Source organism: Myotis brandtii, unplaced genomic scaffold (genome assembly GCF_000412655.1).
Source record: "Myotis brandtii unplaced genomic scaffold, ASM41265v1 scaffold339, whole genome shotgun sequence".
Lineage (NCBI taxonomy): Eukaryota > Metazoa > Chordata > Mammalia > Chiroptera > Vespertilionidae > Myotis > Myotis brandtii.
The window spans coordinates 283,336-296,019 of NW_005363061.1; the positions used below are offsets into that span (position 1 = coordinate 283,336).

Below are 12,684 nucleotides of genomic sequence, written 5' to 3' on the forward strand. Positions count from 1 at the left end.
CTGGCCCCCATCACCATCCCCAGCCCGGCAGCCGACACTCACCTCATATTCTTCTTGCTTTAGGGGTAGGGTCGACCTGGCAGGAAAAGGAGAGGAACACGAGGCCTGGTGAGCCCAGGGATCCGGCCGCATGGAGGTCCAGGAGCCAGGGGCCACGGGCCAGAGATCATGCCTGGAGTGGCTCCTCCAGCTCCGTCCTCAGATGTCAGCTTAGCGATTAGGGTGAGGGGACAGCACTTTTTTCTCCCTAAACCCTCATCACGCTGGCCTTCCGTCCCCCGTGAAAGGGAGGGAGGAAGGCTCGTGCCTGCCCCAGGCCCGGCAGCTGGCTTTCCCAGGAGCAGATGCTCTAGGTGAGCTGGCTGTCCTCTGCCTGAGACCGGGCCTCTGGGAATGACCGTGCCCACCAACCAGACCTGCAACTGCAGGCCCCGGCACCACCAGCAGTCCGCTCAGCCCCTTCTCCCGTCCCTCCCACAGAACACACAGGACCCAGCCCACGCCAGGCACACCGAGAGCCCGTCAACCCCTAGGATTCTTCCAGTCCGGTGAGACCCCAAACAAGTTCCTTATCTCTGAACCTCAGCTTTCTCATCTGCACAATGGAGACCAGACCGCCTCCTTTCCTGGGCTGTTGTGGAGATGAGAACAATGATGCATGCGAAGGCCCAGCACGGAGCCCGGAGGATGTGCTCATTAAGTGGGAACCACTGACTTACTCTACGATGTGCAAGGCAAGCGAGAGAATTAACGAGCACAGGCGGACGGTAGGGGACATGGTGTACGGGGACAAGACCGAAAGGTAACCGGGGCCAGGGAGCGCGTGTGCCTGTGGGGTTCGCGGCTCACATGTGGGGTTCGCAGATCCAGCCCCCGAGCCCCTGCCATGCCAGCCCCTTCCTAGCACACCCCACCTCCCCACTCCCCCACGCACACGGGAACCCGAGCAGCAAAGGCTCCGTGAGCAAGAAGAGGAGACTGGAGAGACCCCCTGCTCAGCCGCCCAGCGCGCACTCACTGAATGAACTGCAGCCCCTTCTCGATGTCCGCCTTCCGTCTCTGCCTCTCCATCAGTCTCTGGGGGAGAGAACAGTACATCGGTCCGTCAGCAGGGGCCGGCGCCATCTGCCCCCCACCATGGACCCGCCCTCACTCATCCCTTTGTGCAGGAGCAGAGGGGAGGCACTGAGGCCAGTAACCTGTCTCAGGGCCTCCAAAGACTGAGCCAAGCCATGCAGCTCCTGCCCTCCCCGCCCGAGTCCCCCGGACGTGGAGTTTGTAGAGTGCCCTCGATGGCCAAGGGGCTGCATGGAGGCCCCCTGCCCTTTCCCACAGCATGGCTTGGGCTGCAATACTGCACGGGACACCCTCAAGTTCAAGGGGAAAAACCCTGTGTAACCATCAAACTCAGTCTGGGGAGAAGAGACAGAAAAAGCAAAATGTTGCCCCTGACTATAGCTACAATGTAGTGCCACGCACTGGGCCAGGCTCTCGTCTAAGGCTCTTACTGAATCTTTCAACAGCACAGCGAGGCAGGTGTCATTCTGGCCCCATTTTACCCAGGAGGAGCTGGAGCTCAGGGAGCCCCCGTCATGAGCCGGCGTACAGCTGAGGCAGGATTTGAACCCAGGCCCCTCTCCTTTCATGCCCCCCCAGTAGCCCCTCCACTCAGCCCTACGTGCACCATCTTCATACAGTACATGGTGGTGAGAGAAATTGATGAATGAGTAGCAACTCACCCAACTCAGACTTTCTATAGATAAGAATAAGTGAACAAGAAGAACTGACCCTGAGACGTTAACAATCAGATAATAATACGCGAACAGTTGCAGAGTGCTAACCACATTGTCACGATGGTTTTACACGCAGTTCCTTCCTTAACCCTTACTCCCCGCACAGCCCTGAGTCGGGGCTGCCAGAATGTGCCCATTTTGCAGAGGAGGAAACAGAGGCACAGAGAAGTTGAAGAGACTTGCCCAAGGTCACACAGCTAGTTCATGGGGGAGCTGAGATTCAAACCCCGCAACCTGGCTCCAGAGCCCCCACACGTCACCATCACCCTTCCTGTCACCCACTAAGCAATCGGCCCCGCCGCCCCCACCTCCCTCAGCCTGTCATCAGGCTCAAAATAATCCCCTCCCTGGCCCGGAGTCCCCGCTGCCTGCTGCACAACCTCTCCTCCCTTTCCTGGTCACGTGTAGTGAAAGCATTGTCCACACCGTCTCCACATCCTCACCTCCCACGCCACTCCCCACCCACGGCCACCCACTCCCACTGCTCCGCAGCCGCCTGCCCAGGGCCCTCCCGCCCCAGGGACCTCCTCACTGCTGAGTCTGGCAGGGGGGCAGGTCACTCACCTTTCCTGGCCCTCCCGCTGCACCTGCCCGGCCCCCTCACAGTCACCTCCCCGAGCATTTCTGCTCCGTCCGTTCGGGCTCCTCTTCCCCTGCCCAGATCCCCCAAATCACCGGGGCTTCCATAAGGGACAATACTCCTGTTCTCAGTCCACGCGCTCTCCCCAGGTGAGCCCTTGCATTTTGTGACTTCCTGAGTCATGTCGATGACTCACAAACCTGCTCCGCCCACCAGGCCACCCCCTCCCCAATATTTCAGATTGGCGTCTCTGACTTTCTGGGTAGAGCTACCTGGATGTCCAACACCCAGGCTGCTAATGACTCCCATGCCTTCCCCAATCCTAGGCTCTCTACCTAGAATGCCCCCCCCCCCCACGCCAGCCAATTCCATTCATCCTTTAAGACCCAGCTCAGCCCAGCCGGCGTGGCTTGGTGGTTGAGCATCGACCTATGAACCAGGAGGTCAAGGTTTGATTCCCGGTCAGGGCACATGTCCAGGTTGTGGGCTCAATCCCCAGTGTGGGGCGTGCAGGAGGCAGCCGATCCATGGTTCTCTCTCATCATGGATGTTTCTATCTCTCTTCCTCTCTGAAATCAATAAAAATAAAAATAGAAAGACCCAGCTCAGATGCCTCCATATCCAGAAAGTCCTCCCTGGTGCCACCCCCGCTGGGTTGGTTGATCCTCGAACTCATAACATTCCAATCTTTTTAAAAATATATTTTTATTATTAATTTCAGAGAGGAAGGGAGAGGGAGAGAGAGATAGAAACATCAATAATGACAGAGGATCATTGATGGCTGCCTTCTGCACACACCCCCACTGGGGATCGAGTCTGCAACCTAGGATTGTGCCCCGACTGGGACTCGAACTGTGACCTCCTGGTTCATAGGTCTGCATTCAACCACTGAACCACACTGGCTGGGCAACACATCCCAATCTTAACTCAGCAGCTTCTCCCTAACCCTGTTTCTCTTCCATGAACCCCCAACTCTAGTCATAGCTGCGACTGCCATCCTGTTCAATCTTCCACCTTTACCTGTGAAACTTTTCTCCCTCCGCAGCTCCTCCCCTCCCCTCCACAACCGGGGCTGTCTCTCAGGCCCTCACTATCTCCTGCCAGCAGCCTCCAGGGAGGCCCCTCCAACCTGCTGCCAGGGGTTGGCGGTCAAGGATATCTGTCTAACACACGTCAGTGCCACGCCCCTGCTCAACACCCTTCCGGGTGTGCGCACGCAGACACACACACACACAGTGCAGGCTTTTCTAAAAGGTGAAAACCGGACACACTGTCGTCTAGTAATGGAGCAGTGCCAGTTTTCTGGGTCTGATAAGATAAGACAACTATATATTACCATCCGGGAAGGCTGGGTAGGGAACGCCGTGCTATTTTTGCAATTTCCTGTGAATAAAAAGTTAAACAAACAAACCTTCCATGACACCCACTAGCAGGGCAAGTCCCGGGCACACAGCACTGTAGGCACCGCCTCCTTCCAGCCCGGGCCCAGCCTGGACTCTTACACTCTGGCAACGTCCCATTCAAGCTGCCCATCTGTCTGGAACGCCCTTCATACCCTCGCTGCCTTCCCACCCTGGCCAGTGCCCGGTGCTTCAGTGAGGCTCGGCCCAGAGGGTCCTCTACAGGAAGCTGCCTTCCCCGAGGGCCCTCGCACAGCCCCGAGCTCACCACCACTTGTCCTGGTTAACTGACATCAGGTGCTGTGTCCCCAGCTCTCTCCAAACTATGAGCTCCCTGAAGGCATAGGCTGCCCCTGGGTCATCTCTGGGAGCCAGAGGAACAGGCCTGAACCCACTGTGGGGAAGGGGAGCCTCGCGAACCCTAGAATAACAGTGTAGAGGCTGATTTCGGTTCCCAGGTATTAAGCACTTTCTCCTACCAGACATTGTTCTAGGACAGTGGTTGGCAAACTGCGGCTCCCGAGCCACATGCGGCTCTTTGGCCCCTTGAGTGTGGCTCTTCCACAAAATACCACGTGCGGGCGCGCACGTACAGTGCTGCGGTTGAAACTTCGTGGCCCATGCGCAGAAGTCGGTTTTCGGCCTGGGCGAGTCTATTTTGAAGAAGTGGCGTTAGAAGAAGTGGGGGTATGCTCGCTGAGGTCGACCCCTCAGATTGAGGACGTTTTTAGCAAAGGCCAGCTTAGGAGAACCCTAATTAAGTGAATAACAATGTACCTACCTATATAGTTTAAGTTTAAAAAATTTGGCTCTCAAAAGAAATTTCAATCGTTGTCCTGTTGATATTTGGCTCTGTTGACTAATGAGTTTGCCAACCACTGTTCTAGGAGCTTTAAATGTAACACTCAATCCTCACCACATCCCCTAAGAAGGTACTGTCATCATCCCCACTTTACAGATGAGGAAACCAAGGCACCAGGAAGTGACATGATCTGACAGTTAGTAAGTGATGAGCTGGGGTTTGAACCCTGGCAGTCGACTCTGGAGGCCACCAGTCACCTCCCAACCCAACCGTGTTCCTCCCCATCCCCACACCCACAGGACGTCGCCAGTCTCAGCCCACACGCCACCTACTGGCACTCACCTGTCCCAGGTTTCTTGAAAAAGTAGCAGCCAGTGCAGATGCAGACCACACACACGCACACACACGCACATGCACACACACGCGCACGCACACACGCACGCTACCTGGGGTTATGTCATCTGCAAGATCCCTGGCCGTCTCCTGACTCACCAGCCTCCGTGGCTTACTCAGAGACCTGGGAAGGTTTCTTCTCGCCATCCCGACCTCCCCAGCAAGCATTCTAGGTCTGCGCCGATCCCTACCCCACAGTGCTATGGGCCCTGCCAGTCCACCCTCGGACCCTCGGCTCCCAGGAGGTCAGGCAGGGGTTTCAGCTCATTTTTGGAGGTTATCACTGAGCGTCAAGCACCTTCTATGGCAGGGGGTTTGAACTGGGGCCCACGAGAGAATTCAGGGGTCCACTTAGAAGTTTGCTTTTGTTTTTTAATCCTCACCCGAGAATATTTTCCTCTATTGATTTTCAGAGAAAGTAGAAAGGAGGAGGGGGTAGTGGAGAGAGAGAGAGAGAGAGAGAAACAATGATGTGAGAGAAACACATCGACTGGTTGCCTCCTGCACTGACCCTAACTGGGGCCAGGGATCAAGCCTGCAACCCAGGTATGCGTCCTTGACCTGCATCGAACCTGCCACCCCTCAGTGCCCAGGTCGACGCTCTAACCACTGAGCCCGCCGGCGAGGGCCATTTTCAAGCTTTTTTCACTAACCGCTACCTGATATTTAGCATGCCCTTCAATTATGGATGTAGGCAATCCACCGCTCTAGTCTGTGCTAGAAATCACTGCTTTGCCCGTCACCTTTCAGCTACTGCAGACATAACAAAATATTGCTCACACTCATCACAACTGCGGAGTTATGGTAGTTATGTTCTCACCGCTGGGTCTTGCTTTTTAGTAAATTGATGAAAAAGCATGGCCACAGGCCAACAGGATCGGTGTCCTCTGTCATCCTGTGCATTTCAAGTTTAATGCATTTCAAAGCAGCTTCTAGGGAGGCTTCCGCAGGCCGCCTGACGGGTCAGCGGGGCAGCGATGGTTTAAAAGCTCTGTTCTAAGGAATCATGTTTCATCCCTCCAATAATCTCACACGTAGGTGTTATTATCCCCACTTTCCACAGAAAAGCCAGGCTTGAAAAAATAAAATCATAAAATAAAAAGTGAGCCCGGCCAGTGTGGCTCAGTGGTCATGGTTCAATTCCCGGTCAGGGCACACGCCCGGGTTGTGGGTTCGAGCCCCAGTGTGGGGCGTGCAGGAAGCAGCGGATCAATGATTCTCTCTCGTCATTGATCTCTCTCTCTCCCTTCTTTGAAATCAATAAAAGTATATTTAAAAAATAAAATAGCCCAATTAAGAATTAAGTATCTTATTTGGAAGTCAAGAAAGCAAAACTGATTCCACAAAATCAGGACATACTGACATGGATTAATTCCCATTGATGTTTCTAACTCTTTATCCCTCTCCCTTCCTCTCTGTAAAAAATCAATAAAATATTAAAAAAATAAATAAAATAAAATAAAAAAGGGAGACTTGGCGGGTCCGTGACTTGCCCAGGGCCACGTGGCTGCCGAGGGAGAAAGCTGGCGGGACCCGCACGGCCCCTGGGAAGGAATGACCGCTGAACGGAATGCCCCCGCCCGCCCAGGCCTCAGCAACTTGCACTTTCTTTCCTTTAAACTGGCCACCTCAACAGAAACCGAAGTTCAGGAAACTGCCCCCAGGCCCTCCCACTGCCGCACCGTAAACCACACTCAGAGGCAGCAGCAGCAGAGCCTACTCCTCCGGCCCGCGTGTTCCGTGTTCCGGTCACAGGGAGCTGTAACCGTCATCATCTCGTCTCAGGCTCCCAACAACCTGGGGGCCAAACTGCACAGGACGGGCCGGAAGCCACATCTCCGGTCGGGGGCCAGGCTCTGGCGGCACCCCCACCCGCCAGCCGTGGTGCTCAAGTGAGATGTTTCAACAAGAACTCTTTTTTTTTTTAACAGAAAAGTAACAGAAGCTCGTTGAACAACCCTTGGGAATTGTGGGCAAGTATTAACAAAACAAAACAGAAAATACTCCGAGCCGTGTAGCTCAGAGTGACCGCTTAACATGGTGGAGTTTCTTTCTTTTGAGCAATTGAGAAGCCGCTCCTGCCCGTGGGAGCTCAGAAGTCCTGGTGGCCGTACCGCCTGGTACACGGAGCACCGAGGGGTTCACGGGCTGCTCTGCCGATGCCACGGCCTGAAGACAGGGAGGCAGGTCGGTCGGCGCGAGGAGCCGTGTGCAGGGCAGACCTGGGTTCCAATCCCAGCGCCGTCCCACACTGGCTTTCGGGGCACTTCTCTGAGCCTAAGCTTTTGTCCTTTGCAACATGGAGCTCAAAACAGGCACTTGGCAAGACAATCTGCAGATTTCCGAGGTGTGCCCCCCACCGTGGAGTTGGGAAATTTGTGTTTCTGCTGAGCTGGATGCCGTGAGAACCACTGGCAGCTCACAAAATCAGCCTACAGTCCTTTTCCATCAGTCCACACCGATGTCTTGGCAGTTTCTGTCTAGGCCACTCCTTTTTGGCAACATCCTGCTCCTATCACTCATTTATTCAACAAATATCCACAGAACATCTGCAGGGGCAAGGGGTGCTGCCAGATGCTGGGGGACGAGGTTAACCAAGTCCTTGGCCTTGTGGGGTTTGTGTCCCAGGCTCGGGAAGACAAAGAAACAGGTCAGTGTTAAATGCACAAGTAAAGACACAGCTAAGAGTTACAAAGAAACTAAGATAGGAAATGGCTGGGAGCTTAGGGAAGGCCCTTCTGAGGAGGTGGCCTTTAAGAGACAAAAGGAGCCAGCATGTGGATATGGGAGGTGGGTCAGAGGGCACCGGCCGAGGATGCAGCAAAAGCAACTGCAACTGCCCTGAGGTGGGAACGTGGGAACGAGCTCAGGATGTTCAAGGAAGAGACAGAGGCCCGTGTGCCCGTGCTGGAGTGAAGGCAAGCCAAGCAGGAAGCAAGGTGCGCGGGGCAGGCCACGCTGGAGACCGCGCCGTGCTCCGCGCGTGTCAGGAAACCACTGGAAGGTGTTCAGCAGAGGAGTGACAGGGCTCACTTAAATCTTGAGAAGATGCCGTTGGCGGCTGCACTGAGGATGGATGCCAAGAGGGGAAGCTGGAAAATGCGCGGGGAGACGACGGCAGTGGTCGTGGTCCAGGCCTGGATCAAGAGGGCGGTGGAGCTGGTTCAGGAACATTCTGGAATGTTATTACACGCTCATGGAGCCACAACCACAACTATGCCCTATGAAGACACTGGGTGGTCTTTATAGCCTTCAGTGTTCCCTCATTTGAGGCTCCCAGCAAACCCCAGGCGGACGGGACTGAACCTGCAAGGCCATTTCGCAGACCAGGAGACTGAGGCCACGCCTGGTGAAATGCTCGAGCCCCAGACCACGCAGCCAGCACGTGCTGGAGCCGGGAGTGAACCGCAGGACCTTGGCCTCCCTGCCCTGCACTCCTCTGCCTGCGGAGGAGCGGAGGAGCGGGGAATGCTGTGGGAACAAGAGCCGATGGACCTCGGAAAACCCCAGAGGGTCACGGCGGGCACCCCCCCCCTGCGGCCCTCGCTGGGGAGTGCTCAGCGGCTGCTCGCTGGCTGACCCCGCACTTCGGAAGACACGACCCTAACACGCTGTCCCTTTTCTGAGTTGCAGTGTGGACAGGGTAGGAGGAGCTGGAGGGTGAGTGACCCTCCGTTTTCTCCTTCTGAAAAAGAGGGACATCTCTCACCTTAAAGGACTGTCAGGAGAATTAATGAGAGACGGTGGGCAAAAGTGTGACACAGACGTTAGATAATTAGGGTTTCCAGACAGTAAGAAAAGAGCTTCGTGGAGACCAAACTAACATGAAGGCGTCACCCCTGCACGGCAGCTAAGACCTCAGACTCGGGAGCCTCCTGTGCCTGGCTCCCTCTGACCCCCTGCTCCCCCACAGCGTGTGACCTTGGAGCCTTAGTCTTCTCATCTGCAAAATGGGGCTGCTGATAATCGCTCCTGCCTCAACGAGTTGTTAAGAGGTTTCAATAAGACACCAAGGGCCAAGCACGGTGCTGGCACAGAGCAGTGTTAAACATGCGGTGGCCGCTGTGGCAACTGCCACCGTTACCATCAAGCTGGTGTCCCGGGGCGGACACGGGGCTCAGGAGTTGCTGCTGACCGGAAGTCGGCTGTAGATGGGTTCTGAATCAGAACTGCGCTGCCCCTTCCTCTGGGCCTCCACAGCCTGCTGGGGAGCAGCGCTAATGCACCTGCAGAAGCCATCAGGACGCTCGCAAAGAAAGCAGACTAGCAGGGGAAATGAGTGAGGGGGAAGGCGGCCCGGTGGCTGGTGATGACAGAGAAAGGAAAATGAGCCGGTGTTCTATGGGCCATTAAATGTGATGAAAAGAGCTGGCTTCTGTGGAGGCTCCTGGGAGCTGACACGGAGCTGTCACTTCATCAACCCTGGCTGAGGCTCCAGCTTCATACTGCAGCCCGACTTCCTCAGGGGACCCCTCCGCCTTCTGTCTGAAGACCACCACGCTGGCCCCGTCGGTCCCCTCCCTGCCTCCCAGCCAACCTAGGCCCACACTGGCCTCGCTCAAGAGCCAGGCTCCCTGGGTTTGCTCTCCAGCTCGGCCTCTTACACAGTGTCACAGTCTCTGTGCCACAGTTTCTTCATCTGTGAAATGGGGATGATTAGCCCTGGCCGGTGTGGCTCAGTTGGTTGGAGCGTCATCCTGTACACCAAAAGGTGGCGTGTTTGACTTCCGGTCAGGGCCCATGCAGGAGGCAGCTGATTGATTTTTCTCTTTCACATTGATGTTTCTCTCTCCCCACCTTCCTCTCTCTAAGATCAGTTCAAAATAATAAAAATAATAAATAAATAAAATGGGGATAATTATAGTGCCTACCTCTAGGGCTAGTATAAAAATTAAATAAGCTAATCTAGGGAAAAGCACTCACACAGGGCCTGACCACTGGGTAATTGCCGGGTCGGTGTTTTTAAATTATTAAAAATGTATACACTCCTCTACTTCCTCTCGTCTGTGTCTCCGGTCCTGATCCCTGGGCACGGAGCTTCTCCCACAAGTTACCACCAAACCTCATCAAACCTCAGGGCGCATTTTCAGGAAGGAAAACTTGGGCCCAGAGACCCCGAGGGAGCTCAGTGGCAGAGCCAGACTCGAACCTGAACTCATACCTGTCACATACATCCTAGTATTTTATTGACTTTTAGGGAGAGGGACATCAATGTGAGAAACAAACATCGATCGGCTGCCTCCAGCATGCGCCCCAACTGGGGATCGAACCCCAACCTTTTGGTGTACAGCACATCGCTCCACCTCACTGAGCCACACTGGCCAGGGCCTGGCACCTATATTGTGGCTGCACAGGATGGTCTGCCTGTTCCTTCCTTACGTGGCCCTGCCCTTATAGCTCTCAGTGCATCTCCTTAGAATGCCCTTGGTATGGCCTTTCTCAAGCCACCTTTCAAATATTCAAACGGCACTTCTAGGAAGAACTTCCACCTCCAGACAAAACAAGCCGTCCTCCCTTCCGGTGGGACATAAGTCACTTTGACAGCACAATGGCTGGAAGCGTCCTCCAGGCACCTCCACTGAGGCCTGGGGCACAGAGTGAGTCAGACCCACTTCCTGTCCTTGGGCAGCTCAAGCTAATCATCCATATCTTTTTCCTGTCCAAGCTACAAGCTCCCCCATGGTACCCCACCAGCTACCTGGCAGGCACGAAGGAACTGAACTTAGATCTCCACGCTCGGGGCCCAGTCCTCCTTCCAGGGCCATCCTGCCTTCCCCAGTCTCACTTCCAGAAATCTCCGAGAGCACATTTACTGGGCCAGCCCTGGGAGGCGCTGGGGCATAGGGCCGTTTTAATAAAGCTCCCTGGCCTTGGGGAGCCTGCTGACCTTTTCGCTGAAGCCTCCACCCCTGCTGCATTTGCCAGTTCAGACTGTGCTGGTCTCTGTTCTTGTCTACATATCTAAGACGGAGCTGGTTCGATAACATGGTGTCACCTAGTACAGCCATTGTGTTGCCAACAGTCTCACAGGCCTGGGTGCAAATCCGGCTGGGTGCTCTGGGGCCAGCCACGTAAATCCTGTGTTTCTCGGTGTCTTCCACTGTGGAATGGAGATTAGCAACACCCACCCCTCACGGAGCCAGAGAGAAAGAATCAGAGAGAAAGCATGTCAGCCTCCCAGCGCAGAGGCAAGTGTGGGGAGCCCAGGGGTGACATCCTTCTCCACCCAGCCAATCCTTTCACGTGCAAGCCCCACTTCTCGGAAGGCGGCTTCCCTAACTTTCCCAGGTTACCCAAGAGCTCTCTCTTCCTTCCACTGCCTCTGCTTGACCCCAGTCTGAGCGCTTCCTTGTTCTCTCCTTGGTTCACTAAGGTTCACGTTCCCTCTCCAGGCAGACTCAAAGGGGAAAATGCACCCCCAAGCCTGCCCCGTAGCGCCTCCCCATGGTCACAAGAGGCGCTTGAAAAGTCGCTCGCTAAGGGAGCCCAGGGCTCTGGGAAAGGGGGAAGACTCGGAATCAAAAGCCAGGCAGGAAAGTTACACAGCGAGACATTCTATTCTCCAAGCATCAGGTTTCTCAACCGGAAAGTGAGGATTGAAAAATGTCGCCCTGACATGGCTGCTGTGGAGGACAGAGGAGCCAACACATGTGGAAGCCCTTTTGTTATGAGCTACAAGTGCTAGTTAAGCGTATATATTTGCAGACTCTCACATCCAAACCTACTGACGCCTCAACTTTCCTACCTGAGACTCAAGAGACTAGCTCATCCCACAGAGCTCCTTAGCCACCCAAACCCACATTCTTTTTTTTTTTTTTTTAAACATCAATGATGAGAGAGAATCGTTGATCAGCTGCCTCCTACACGCCTCCCACTGGGGCATGTGCCTGGACTGGGACTCGGAACCGTGACCTCCTGGTTCATAGGTGGACGCTTAACCACTGAGCCACGCCGGCCAGACCCAAACCCACACTCTTAACTGTCCGACAGAAACAAAAAGTCAAGAGCTGAGAATTCACTGCATCCATGGAACACAAACCCCAGCCCAGCTCAGGGGCCGCAAATCTCTCTCCCCTCCTCAGATCTCATCCCTCCTCCACACGGGTCCCTCCTTCCCGGCCTAAGGCATCCGGAGCCTCAGACCTGCTTTGGGCCGGTTCCTATGGGAAGTGGGTTTGGTTGTATGTGGGGAGAGGGGAGGGGCCCGCATGGCGGTACCACTGAAGATTCCGCTGGAATCTTGCTTCCAACCATTGCTCAATGTTCTATGATTATGGAATTCTTGTGACAATTCAAGGATCTGCGTTCTGCTATTTTCGTGAGACTTGATGGACTCCAGGCGCTGAGAAAAATGGTAAGAAGTTGGGGTTCGTAGTCTGGTCCCTGGGAACCAAAGTCCCAGTGAGCAACCCCCGAGGAATGAAATTCCTGACACAGCTGCGGTGGGACCCATGCCCCCCACTTCTGCCCGGCCCCCCCTCAGCCCCCATCCGGGACCCCAACTCCACTGTTCCCCATTAATGCCATTTGTCACCCCGCCATCAGGGTCTGCCAGGGACCCCTCCCACCTGATTTCCCCTGGGAAGCCGGCTTTGTGTCTGTGACCCCCAAACCCGCAGGTGGATTTTACGGGGAAATGGGTAAAAACAAGGGAGCAGGCCCGGGCGGTCCGAGGCCGCTGGGATGGGAGGGGGTCCGAGGCTGGGGGTCGGCAGC

General features: G+C 55.1%; 1 protein-coding gene across 1 annotated transcript in view; it reads right to left on the reverse strand.

The window, feature by feature from the left end:
* The window catches only part of ZC3H7B (zinc finger CCCH-type containing 7B), a 26,026-nt gene extending 24,949 nt beyond the window's left edge, over positions 1–1,077 (reverse strand). Inside the window, exons 1-2 of the mRNA XM_014543823.1 lie at positions 1,019–1,077; positions 43–76 (exon numbers count right to left, since the gene is read on the reverse strand). Of these exons, the coding sequence (XP_014399309.1) occupies positions 43–76; positions 1,019–1,071 (87 nt within the window). The 5' untranslated portion in view covers positions 1,072–1,077. The remainder of the gene's footprint in view (positions 1–42; positions 77–1,018) is intronic.
* Between the last annotated feature and the right edge of the window lie 11,607 nt (positions 1,078–12,684).